This window comes from Fusarium poae, chromosome 4 (genome assembly GCF_019609905.1).
Source record: "Fusarium poae strain DAOMC 252244 chromosome 4, whole genome shotgun sequence".
Taxonomy (NCBI): domain Eukaryota; kingdom Fungi; phylum Ascomycota; class Sordariomycetes; order Hypocreales; family Nectriaceae; genus Fusarium; species Fusarium poae.
In genome coordinates, this window is record NC_058402.1 from 4,395,229 (window position 1) to 4,408,344 (window position 13,116).

At 40.1% G+C, this 13,116-nt stretch overlaps 3 protein-coding genes across 3 annotated transcripts; 2 read left to right on the forward strand and 1 right to left on the reverse strand.

Moving 5' to 3' along the window:
- Positions 1-1,021: 1,021 nt before the first annotated feature.
- BEA2 (Ketoisovalerate reductase bea2) lies at positions 1,022-2,371 on the forward strand (the record flags this gene model as incomplete). The annotated part of the gene is made up of 1 exon (XM_044855878.1): positions 1,022-2,371. The coding sequence occupies one exon, from the start codon at positions 1,022-1,024 to the stop codon at positions 2,369-2,371; it is 1,350 nt and encodes a 449-aa protein (XP_044703191.1).
- Positions 2,372-6,163: 3,792 nt separating this feature from the next.
- On the forward strand, positions 6,164-7,486 carry FPOAC1_011502 (uncharacterized protein; the record flags this gene model as incomplete). The annotated part of the gene is made up of 6 exons (XM_044855879.1): positions 6,164-6,319; positions 6,374-6,478; positions 6,532-6,554; positions 6,735-6,914; positions 6,971-7,035; positions 7,089-7,486. 6 exons carry the CDS (start codon positions 6,164-6,166, stop codon positions 7,484-7,486), a joined length of 927 nt encoding a protein of 308 aa, XP_044703192.1.
- A 168-nt stretch (positions 7,487-7,654) lies between these two features.
- On the reverse strand, positions 7,655-9,136 carry FPOAC1_011503 (uncharacterized protein; the record flags this gene model as incomplete). Its single annotated transcript, XM_044855880.1, has 1 exon — positions 7,655-9,136. One exon carries the CDS (start codon positions 9,134-9,136, stop codon positions 7,655-7,657), a length of 1,482 nt encoding a protein of 493 aa, XP_044703193.1.
- Between the last annotated feature and the right edge of the window lie 3,980 nt (positions 9,137-13,116).

A 13,116-nucleotide genomic window follows, 5' to 3' on the forward strand; every position in this document is an offset into this window, starting at 1 on the left:
CTGAAAATGGGAAAGATATTTGAGACGTGTTGAGTTATCATGAGCTGAAAGCTTACCAATTATCATCAATTATCATGGGTTAATAAGACATGTGGAACTCTTTGGATTGTGACGTACGAATTGTGTTTAATCCAAGGCACAGCATCCTTATGAATGGCTGTAAAACTGGTGGATTCATCCACACGGCAAAGTTCCCTAGAGACGTCTGCGCTATTGGCGGGTGACAAGAACCTAATTTCTGACATGGACAGGTCTCAAGGGTTCCAGACGATATCTAGTTAGACTGTTGGGGGAGGTCAGAAAACAAGTTACATTAACATCTCGTTAATTACGGTGAAAGTGGATCTTTATGTCACGTATTTTCTGTCTCCCTAGGCCTGACTAACTAACTAACCCTTGCAGATATCATCCCGTCCGTCCCGTCCTACATGGTTGAACACGGCAGTGGAGTTCGTCTGAAAGAGTGAAAACTCATGCGGCCGAGAGGTTACAACATTGCCAATAGGATTGCATTCCTACATCCTAGTACATGATATCCCTGGAATTTCCTTCTTAAAAGATGCACAGTAAAACTAATCAGGCATCACGTTATTAGGGGCCAAGCACAATGGCCTGCGATTTGAAGCTATCCTCACCGAGATCTATTGCTGGTCGACAGGGTGAGGTTCTGCCGCACGGTACATGCAGCTCAGGGAGCTCTGCCGAACTGTATCGGACTATCATCTTTGTCAAAAGTCCGAGGCTGGCACCCTAGTAACTACACACCATGGGATTTGAGATCCAACCAAAAGAAGTAGGATCATCGCATCCTTCATCCTGACAGGTTATTAAACCCTGTTTTCAATGATAACCAACAATACGGTATCATTTTTCTAACACAAGGGCGGTTGTCTCTGAATACCTTTCTAATCCAATGATCATTTCTCGTAGATTCTGTCAGCCCACATGCGATGAGTTTCTTTTCCCTCCACTCTTTCCCTCCCCAGACTTGAACCTCTGGAACAACCATACTGGCAACACAATGGCCGTCCAAGAATATCCAAGCTGGCTGGCTAGTTTTCTGGCTGATACCAATCCTCCTCCCAAACTATATGCCTGGTCTCCTGCGAACCTTGACATTCAATCCGGTCGAACTGAAAACTCTCCCAAAGATCAACAAAAGCTTGCTTTTCAAAATGATTCTCCAAGTCCAAGAAATCGCATTCACATCATCGGGCCGGGTAATATTGGAAGGCTCTACGCCTGCTACATGGCCCAGCATGCCAACCCACTACCAATCACTCTAGTAGTGCATAGAAAAGAGCTACTTTATTCTTGGGTGATGAGTGAGGGTCTAGGGATCATAGATCCTGTGAAGGGCACGGTCTTGAAGAACAAAGATTTCGACGTTGAATGGTGGACAGAGACTCAACCTGACCACGGTCCAATAAGAGAAGTTGCCGATGGAAAGAAGTTACGAAACGTGTTTGTATCGACCAAGGCTGCAGATGGTTTGGTCGAGGTCGATCGAATGCGTCGCTACCTCGGGTGGTCGAGTTCGGTCGTGTTTGCTCAGAATGGGGTGTGCAAGCTTTGGCCTCCTCATGGGCCTTTGTACGTTGCCAGTCGATATAGTCCCGACGATGAACCGACTTTCTCGGCTTGTGTGGTGAAACATGGCGTATCGTCAGCGGGACCGTTTCTCAGTGTCCATGCAGCTCCAGCGGATGCATACATTGGGACTGTCTTCCGCTCGAAGCGGATCAAACGACACATCGATGATCCATTCATCAGATATATCGTCACATCTCCTTGTTTGAACACCCAACGGGTTTCTTCGGGTGAGCTCTGGCTTCTTCAGTTAGAAAAGCTGGTTATCAACGCTGCAATTAATCCTCTTACGGCTATCTTACGCTGCAAGACAGGATTCCTTTTTACGTCGTACGATACCCGCGATCCTTTGACCCGAGTGCTGGACAAGTTGCTTTGGCAGACCAGCGCCGTGATCCAGGAACTTATCTATCACGACTCAAGCCTGGACATGGTCATTTCTTTCGTGCAAGAGACTCAGCCGCACATTACCAGCAAACAGAATTTCTACAAGAACTTCAAGAACACTCGTCACAAGATAGCACAAAGGTTCTCACATCCCATGCTCAAATCCAATCTGTTCGCATTTGGACGAAAGATAAGTGAGCATCGAAGTTCTATGCTCCAGGACATGGAAGCAGGAAGAGAGACGGAGATAAGAGATTTTAATGGCTGGATCACTGATATGGCGCGATTCTTGGATACAGATTTGGATGTGAGCGTTCATTCAAGTCTGATAACTCTCATTGAGCGCAAGGAAGTTCTCGTTAAGGATGAGCTGGCAAGTAGGTTGTCAGTCTGAGTCGTAGTGCATTTAACATCGTGTTTTGTAATAGCTCGGAGAAATAATCTTTACCATTAAATAACAAGGCACTATGTGTCCAACTCAGGTAGTTTAGAAAGTAAAATCTGTGACCGGAGGCGACCTCTTCCAACTGCCATGCCAACAAATGAACTTTGACCACATTCTGCTTTTTCCACAACACATACGTTTGGCGTTTAAATTTCACCGCTTTTACGAAAGAGTCAGTGACTGATATGGAGACACTCCCTTGTTCAGCTGAAAATAAACTTTGGACCTCACACATGAGATGGGTCTCCATCGGCACAAAGATCCTTGACTTCTGCAGATCGGTGGAAGTAGGGCTCATGTATGCCAAGGACCCACGGACATAGTCATGCCAGATAGAGTTTACAAATATAGGACGGGAGATATGCCGAGCTGGGCTAATGATGTGCGTGGATTGGTGAGGGGCAGATGTCGTCCAAACTGTCTTTTCTATGTTGCACTCAAATAGAGCATTATTGAATTCGTCGATGCAAGAGTGTATTTATAATGAAGAGGTGCTCCATCTCCACCAAGAATTTATTTAGTCGCAAATGTGAGTTGCCTGTGTTAAAGCCGGTTAGAACATCGCCCTATATCAACATTGCAGATCAGCGCTTGGGCTTTGGTGATGGATCCCTTTTACGCCACGCGGTCGCTAGGGTAGATCCCGGGGCGGGCTATATTATCGATATAATAAATGACTAGGGATGCGCTGATCAGATATCACAAATGAGCTTGATGCCATTAATCCAAATGGGATGAGTCCTACAGCCAGCGATGGGGTCTTGTATCTTAGTGCAATACACGTCATGAGGCCATATGCCTACCTCACTAACGAAAAGATCGGTCTATGGTGTTTCTTTTGGAGAATAATTTGAGCGACCGGTAACTTCAGTTGCAATAGATGTACTATCTAGTGTACTTGTTGTGTTTGCGTTGGATTGGTCCAATTTAATAACAAGAATATGAAACATATCATCTGTCGCGTTGCTTCCAGAACGATGGATTGGCTGTTGAAATTCCCAAATATTATATAGTAAACAAAGGTACCACCGCCATGCAATAAGACGACAATTCCAAGACCTCAAGAGCCAAAAGTTCCTGAAAAGAGTACTATTGTAAGACATTGGACTACGACATGTAGTCTTGTCACATTTTTCCCGCTATGCCCTGTCTCATCACACCGTAACCTGGTCAATACATCATCACGACATCAAATCTCTTGACATTATGTCGTTTTTATTACACTTGCCTTCTATAGATGACGTTACTCGAGTGTTCCACAAAGGTTATAACGCTTCCGGCTTCTTTCATTGCCAAAAGCGACTGGGGAACATGTAACAGTCAGCCATCTTTCTTTCTTCCATCACTGTGGCGTACTCAGACGCTATCCCTTTTTAGGCATGAATTTTCGCGTTTCTTCATCCCAACAGTCAAGCCTCCAAGAACGCCACATTCATTCACTGAGTATCATACGTGAATAGTATTAAAAAGACTCCATCACTTACTATTGACATGTGATCCCCGGAGCTAGAATGAACTATTGCCAACTTGAATGCCTCGTTCCAGCAACAGGAGCGATCAGAAGACAACAGCCCAATGTTGTCAATAAGTCCTGTCTTACCCAGCCTCTTCGTGGCACTCCTATAATGTCAATCTATTTCTAGCCCAATATGGGTGAGACGTCTGGTCGTCGTTGCAAGCGATATCGGAAGTGGTTTTTGCTTAGCGAAAATAACAAATGGGTCTTGTTGTGCTTTGTAAGAGAATCACAAGTGCTGAGGCATGAAGTTGGCCCTAGTATATGTGAATTTATGATAAACGTGTGACAAGAGACGACAAAGTGCTGCACAAAGGCGGCGAATATACGACAACATGACAATTATACTTATGACCCATGGACTTAGTTCCTTGAATCAATTTCGACTATTTTTTGCTATGCATCAGATGTTATTTCGTCGTCAAAATAGATTCTTTAGATGCTGGACCTACCCTAGATTATATCCCCTGCCTAGTTGGCCCCCCTGAATGTGTCAAGGCTTGCGTGATTAGTCTACCATGTGGCTACCATGTGACAGGTGGATACCATTTGGTTAGAATTGTGGCCGTGCTCACTCATCTCATCTCTGTCTCTGTATCATGATAGTTGAATTAGGACAAGTTGTTGCTACGAACCTATTCTCCTTCGAAATATTAAACGATTACCTTTTCTAGTAGATTATTGATATTCTTGACCCATCATATTGACTTGAGCATTGTTGCTTTGGACTAGCCTGGGCTACCGTATAGCATGGTTGAATATCCTCTGTCAGGCCATTTGCACATGGCGGATTTATTCCGGGCTTCCAGTTCCAACTGAAACATCGACTGTTCACGGCCCGCTGATAGCGACTCATCCCTTTTGAGAAGAAGTGTACTCTATCTCGGTGACACTGAGCTACTCGGGTATTGTCTTTGAAATCCGTTGTAGTCCATGCAAAACACTACTGACTTGTCAAAATAGAGGGACGCTTTGGATTTTCCCTACTCCACGCGGCATTTTTAGAGATCAATCATGGAGACCAGATGATAAGAACTGGCTCCCATAACACAGCCAGTTCGACGGGTCGAGACCCCCGGTAGCCCCGTCAAAGATTAGAAGTGGTTCTTCATCGCCCCTGTCAGGGATGTTACCGAGGGTTGAGCATATCAAGAAAGATCGACGCAAAAAGAAAAGAAACTTGAACATTGATTGAAGGGATTTGGGCTGAACAAAGAAAAAAGAAAACAAAGGCTATCCGCCTCGACTGGAATACACGCTCAATAGAAGGCTTGATAACAAGCAGAGCTCACCTGATCAAGATAATTAACTCGCCTGCCTAAGAAAGTTCTCTTGTCCGATTGGTACGTGGGTAGTATTGGATGGATACTTTTCTACTATAGAGTTGCTCACTAAAACAAGACGTGTTTCCCATCAAGTCAGCATCTTATCTCATGACATAATGGTGGCAATTGTCTTGCTATATATCTCGCCATGCAGGTTAAGTTGTCTGGAATTGCCGGATTGAGTCTCTAATTCCGGGGACATGAGAGACAGGCAAGGTGGAGTATCCAAGCATAACTGGGTCTAGCCTTGCTATCTCTGGTTAGCAAATATGTCGACAGATTCTTTAGATGCCGCGCCAAGCAACCGCCCGGATATCCGCAAATAAGCAGAGAAAGATATCCCTTGGAGATCTTCTGTCAGTTGCGTTATACGGGTTAGCCTATACGTCAAACGTGATATAAGGGGCAAGATGGGGAAGGTGTTGCTTAAAGTGTCCGACTTGCGTAGGGTTCTACCGGACAATCACCTCAACGAGACTAGTCAAAACGTTGGGCGCAGGGTAAGGTGGTAGTGGCAGGGGTCTCGAGAGGGGAAATTCCCCTGACCTGAATACACCAAGCCGGATTTATCTCTATGATCCCTGTTGCGAAGCTTGTGAAAGAGCGGATGAACATGCTCAACACAGCAATCAATTAAAACAAAAGATATGCATGATGCAGGTTTCTTACCTGTCTTGCATCTATGGCACGTTGACGGTTGCATTCGGCGGGCGATACTCGAAGGAAAATAGTTTATAGCGCAATGTCTGCTATAGTGTGCTTGGCTGAAAATCATGCTGGGTTACCACCTTTCAAAGTTTCATATAAAGTCCCTCTCCCATGTCTTGTCTTCTTCCCTCTTCAGATCGAGATCCTGACAAACTTTGTTTCCTTGAGAAGCATCCTTTCACCTGTACCAGAATGGCGGAAGCAATCGAGAACAGGGGCGCTGAGCTCATGGGAGTAAACATCGCCTTTTACTCCATAGCTGTGATTACATGCCTACTGCGATGTTATGTCCGCAGCTTCGTGGTTGATGCCTTCCGAACAGATGATTGGCTGATGGTTGTATCAACGGTATGCTTCACCGTTCGCCATGCTTGATCTCAGCGACTGACTTTTGATCAACAGATATTCTTCACTCTATATGCCACCTTCTCAACTGTCGGTGTCACATTCGGTACAGGCCGCCACCACGATGATCTCGAGACTGACCAAGTCACCAACGCTATGATGGTGAGAGAACCCAATTGCAAACCGACGTCTTTATTTTCTAACTGTATCAACAGTGTTGGTGGTTCTGTTATCTCTGGTATTGCCTCACTATGATTACCTGCAAACTATCCATTGGATACTTTTTACTTCGAGTTACAACGGAAAAAATCCAAAAATGGATCATTTATCTTGCCATGTTCTGTACTGCCTTGTCCGGCATCATTTTTTTCTTTGTCACCGTTTTCCAATGCCATCCTGTATCATACTTCTGGAATAGGCAACAGGATGGCACATGTATCAACCCGACAGTTGTCATCGCATTGGCTGTCATTTACAGTGTTTTCGCTGTGGGCTCCGACCTTATCTTCGCGATCCTCCCAGGTTTCATCGTTTGGAACCTGCAACTACACAAGAAAACGAAATATTCACTCATCCCCCTTCTTGCAATGGGTTGTGTGTAAGTTGATCTTTGCTCTACAAGTGCGAGAATGACCGACTAATCATAAAAAATAGTGCGAGCGCTGCCGTTATCACACGATTCCCTTACTTGCATCTCATCAGATCGCCTGATTTTCTCTGTATGAATTTCACATCCATCTACTAGTCGAAAAGGCTAACCAAGAATCTCTAGGGGACACCACAGACATTGCGATCTGGTCAACAATCGAGCAAGGCCTGGCAATCACTGCCAGCAGCATGGCAACCCTACGACCTCTGCTCAAACAATTCGCATTCCGTCTTGGCTTGACAAGTAAGCCTGTATCGGTTGGCCCCTCCGGCTACAGGAACAATTCACGAACCGCTGGCCCTGGAACTCCCAAGGCCTTTTCTGGGCGCGACGCCTACACTCTGTCATCTGTCAGTCGCAACGCCCCCGAGAAGAGAGGGACAAGCTTTTTCTCTGGCGACGTCGAAACCGGCATTAAGAAGGAAATAAAGTGGGAGGTCAAGATATCAAGAACAGCGGCGAGTGAAAGCCAGGAAGAGCTTCACTCGCCCATGAGTGCCAGAACAAGAAACGTCGTTTAATAGGCTCTCGACAGCATACATAATCTAATATATATCCCCGTGTAATGCAAATTATAAAGTCAAAGATATCTAAATACAGGTTTCGCTGTTCATGCTGATCAATTCCGTCATGATTGTCATATGAGATAAACTGCAGAGTATGAAACATGTCGTTCTCAGGCACCCAAGTTATGACGACTCGGTAGTGCCAGCAACGAGGACCAGGTTACTTTTGCTAGCAGCATTATGCTTGCAGACATCCTTCCCTCTGAACGCCAGCTCAAAGAATGAGTACAGCTCTACAAAGCTGTAGGCGAGGATGGTCGGTAGCATCAAGATCCAATGCAATAAGCCTCTTGTGACACCTGTAAGACCCTTGTTGTAAGTGCTGCTACCATCGCCAGGGATAGGTAGGTTCCACCGGACAAGTACAGTGGCCACCAATAAGAAAGCATATTGTGACCCCAAGAAGATAAGACAGACAGTCTGAAAAAGTGTATCGCTAATCAAGAGTCGTTCATAATCGGGAGCGGCCATGTTGATCAACTGAACAACGATGGGAGAGAAAACAGAAAAGATGGCGCTGGCACAGAGGACAAGTCCATAGTAAATGAAGAATCGGCTGGCCCAGCTGATGGAGAGATAGATTCCAGGCATGCGGTAAGTCTTGACGATGAAGTAGTGGAAGACCTCACCAGCGCCAATAGTCCATCGTCGAACCTGAAGAGCCCATTCGCGGATTTCGTCTACGTAGTTGCTTCCAGAAGTCGGACCGTTGATGGAAATCAGATTGAGAGGCCTGATGCGGATTTCTCGTTTCGTCATGATGGTATATCGAATCAAGGCAATAATGTCCTCCATCTGATAGGCTGGATGGGTAAATGCACCCTCCTCCAATAGCTTGACACTCAGAGAGTAATGTGACATGGGGTTGATATTCCAAGGTATCAAAACACCCATGAAGAAAAAGGTACGCAAGACTCCAGTTATGTCAACGAAAAAGGGCATCGAGTCTCTCTTGTAGACAATGATGGATTGCCAGATGGATGAGTGGCGGTCGGCAGTATCCAACTTGCAGTATTCAGCCTCGAGTTCCATCATGTAATCGGCATCAAAAACAGCATCGCAATCGCAGTTAGTGAATATGTGTTCGTATCTCTCGTAGTTGTAGCCGATATCCTGACGAAGAATCTGTAGGCCTTGGCGGCAGGCATAGTTCATGTTTGAACATTTGCCACTGATCTCTCCAGGAATACCAGATGGGTGGAAGGTGACGATGAGCCGAAGGAACTTGCTCTTGTATTTTGCGTAGACCTCATCACGATTCACCTCTTTGTCAGGTGTACGCGATTCCATACCGATGATGACAGAGAGGCGTGACTTGGCATCCTTCTGCTTCACAAGAGAGTCCATGGTAGTTTCCAGTACACTCATCGGTTCCTTGTACAAGGTCATGGCGACTATATGACGGACAGTTGAGTAGTCGTCAGAAGTAGAATCCGATGCCTCAGCATCCTGGGCTTTCGTTGTCTTGAGTTTGTTTCGACTGTTGATAGCAATGGTTCGACGAATAGCGCAGACGGTAGCTACTAGCCAGATGAGTTGGAATAGACCGATTAATATTATAATGACGACGTTAGTTGCTTGTTTTATATAAGGAACAAAGGGCATCCATATAGGGAAATGAAGAAAAATAAAAATTATTAGCAGAAACAATAAGTTCCAGCGGAAATATCGGTTGGCTGCTTCAAGCTTTGCAGCATCGACGCCAGCGTCCAGGCTCGTGACTGATGATGTTACAAGTGTTTCACCCATGTTGAGAGCAGCTTGTCTTCTGAATAATGGAAGATCTTGATACGGGAGAGCCAGAACATAGGCATATTCCCCGTGGACTCTAGCTAAGTATTAATAGTTACACGGATCGCGTTGCTAAATATCCATCGGCTCTGATCCCCTTGCTCCCCTGTCTCCTATTAGGCAAAGCCGGCTATACAGAAAATGATAAAAATAAAGTGAATGAAAGTTCCTTACGCTTTGCCTGATTGAAATAAGGCCAAGCAATAGCGCTAAAATCTTACCGAGTAGGCAGTTTATCTTGGTATCGGCCAGAAGCCCCATCTTGAACTGCATGTTTATCTAAACGCCAACCAATAGGGTATTGCCGTTTAAAGTAGAGTCAAGAGCCGCATGTGAGGGATTAAGTTTATCCCTCGGGTCGTTCTCATAGGATTCCGTCACTGGATGTCAGAAAGTCCTTTCCAAGAGGCTTAGAAGGTAGAAACTCTGAGGTAAGAGGCGGCGTTGTAGGACGAGGTGCAGGGAGAACACGTATGCCTAGGCTTAGCTTTACCTTGGCCAGGATGACGAAGTCCGCGTCAGAGTCTTGGTAACTGCTAGTGTTGTACGATTCAGCCAGCCAATGTGTAGTAGCGAGGTTAACGAACATAAGATGATTCTAGACCTGGGTTTACTTCTATTACTTACTAGTCTTGGTTGATTTCTCCCGGTATTATGGATTCGTTTACCCAGTGTATTGGGTCCAGCTGCAAGAGTCAGAGCTATTGGCTTAGGTGTGACATTCGTGGCGCTGCAGGGAGGCTGAACGTTTCTCACTTGCCAATTCAATAGGACAATGACAGAGTATTAGACTGTGCTAGTAAAGAGCTGAACCTTGCTTATCTAACGGTAGTTTTCCTCAGCCGCAAATTCTACGACAGACTAGGACAACGCTAGTAGATGCCATTCCCAATTCCCTGGTGCAGAATTGTGGGAATTCCATATTAAAGCTTTGATGTCATTGCAGTAGTTTAAATAGTCTTCAGCTGTGGCGCAATAAAAGTCGTCAATTGAGACCCTTAGACCTGCACCGGTTGTTGCGAAATGTTGACAGATGTCTCAATCGACGATTCAAATCCCCCTTGCTGTTGACAATATTCAGCCGTGGTGTAATAACGCAGCTGAATAAAATACGCGACTGGCTCAACGTTGAGGCCAACAAATTCTGTCAACGACTCATTCGTTACGATAACAACAACTAGATCGTGTGTTTAGAATTTTCACTTTTCACCTTTGACAGCTGAACGTTGAAGTGGAGGTCGCCAAGTACGTTTAATGGTGAAACGACATCAACTCGCGCGACACAGTCACTTATCTTTTCACTACACCGACTTTCCAATTTTTTAGTACCGTCCACTTTGTTATTCAGCTGGACTAGTGTTATCGATATGTGTAACATAATCCGAGTCCACATATGGCTGTCTGAAGAGTTTGCAAAACCCAACAACTGAAGCTTACGGCTGATACGTACTCGAATCGGGTTCAGCCATGACCAACCATGGACCTGACCTATGGAGTCATCTTTGTCAATCTGGCTAAAACGACCGTGACACATTCAAGATATTGTCATATCGATTTCTTGTGAGCCCGTAATCCCATCAATATAATTTACTCCTAACCCCGTGATTCTTGGTGAAGGCCCAGAAGGCATCTTCCGCTGTCCGAAAGGACATCGCGACAGGCACATCCAAAGGAATAGTGGCTTCACGTTCGGACAACAAAGATTCCGACAACGTCCCAGCTATATATTGAGGATTTATCATGCTAGTGAATGGTGTGCATCGTGGAGGTCATCGAGATGTACGTTTCGACCTACATAGCTCCAACGTCGTCCATGAGATATCGTTAATCTAGAAATACTTACTAAAATCACGTCAACTACCTCAATCGACACTCCGCATCCATCGCCGCACGAGCCGAAGCTGTCACATTTGCAAGTCTTGGCTTCTTTAGTATAACAGCTCTGATTAACTGGTTAGGCAAGGATATAGATCCTATTATTTAGTAATTTTTAAAGTATAAATCTTAAAGTATATATTTAAAATTAATTTATAAAAAAATATAGTTTTTAAACTTAAATATTAATAAAAATTTAATTTAAAAATATATATTATAATTTATAAAATTAAAATTATAATAATTATTATAAAAGCTTTTATTATTTTTTTTAAAAATTAATTATTAAATATTTCTTTATTAATATTAATAAAAATATTATATAAAATAATAAATTTTAAAATCTTTATTAATTTTAATTATATATTAAATTAAAAGATTATTTATAAAAATTTAATTTTTATAATTAATTTTATTTTTATAAAAAAATTTAATTAAAATTATTTAATATTTTTTTTATTTTAAAAATAATTTTTTATTAATATTTAAAATTAAAATATTATAAATATAAATAATAATTAAATTATTATTTTTATTATTTTTAATTATAATATTTTTAATTATATAATTAATTAATAAATTAATAAATTAAAATTTAAATCTTTATTATATAAAATAAAAAAGCTTTTAAAGCTTTTTATAAAATAAAATATAATAATAATATTAATATATTAAAAAATAAAATATTTTAAATAAAATTATTTTTTAATTTTTAAAATAATTTAATTTTAATTTAAAATATAATTTAAAATTATAATATCTTAATATAAATATTTAATAATAAAATTTTAAAATAGTATATTATATAATTAAATTAATTTCTATAGAGTTAACTTTTATCTTTAAATTAGCTTATATTTTAATTTTCTATATCTTTAATAAAATCTTATTAATCTTTAATTAACTCTATTAACCTTATTAACTTTATATATAGTTTCCTTTATAAGGCTTTTAATATAAAAGCCTTTATTATTTTAATTACTTTAGCTTTATTTTTTATAATTTTATTTTTAATTAATTTAATAAGATTATTAAAGACCTTATTAGCTTAAACTACTTAAGACTTAAAATATTAATATTAAATTTTATATTTATAATTTAATTTAATTACTTTAATAAATATAACTTTATCTTTATATATATTAAGCCTCTTTATAAGCCTTTTCTTTAGGTCTTTTAAGTATTTAAGCTTTTACTTAAGCCTTATTACTATTTAGCCTTATTTATAGATTTAAAAATACTTTATAAAAAGTAATAAGACTTTATAATTAAAAGTAATTAATTTAATAAGGTTATAATTATTATTATTATTATATTTAATTCTTTAAAGATATTTAACTTTATATTTTAATTACTTTAAGTTTTTATTATTATTATTAAATAAAATAATATTTATAATATCCTTTTTACTAAAAAAATAGCCTTTTAAATAATTAAATATATTACTATAAAGGCTTCTTCTTTTAATTAATATTAAGTTATTTTTTCTTAATAATATTATATTAAGTAAAGACTATAAAGTTAATTAATATAAAGTAGCTAATAGTAAATAAACTAAAGATTAATTAATTATATAAATTTAAAGATATTTAATAGTAAATTATAAGAAAAAAAAGTAATTATTATATATATAAAAGCTTTTTTTATTTTCCTTTTATTATAAAGTTTAATTATTATTATATTAATTATAATCTTATTAAGAAAATTAATTATTAAAAAAAAATTAAATTTAATATATTAAGTTTTTAATCTATATAAATCTTTTAATTTTAAATTTATAAAATAGCTTTAAAAAGACTTAAGCTTTAATAAAAAAAAAAAAATTAATTAAAATAATTTTTAATAAAAAAAATAATTTATTAATAATTTATAAAGTATTTAATAAAAATAATATTATTAAAAAATTTATTAAATTAAAA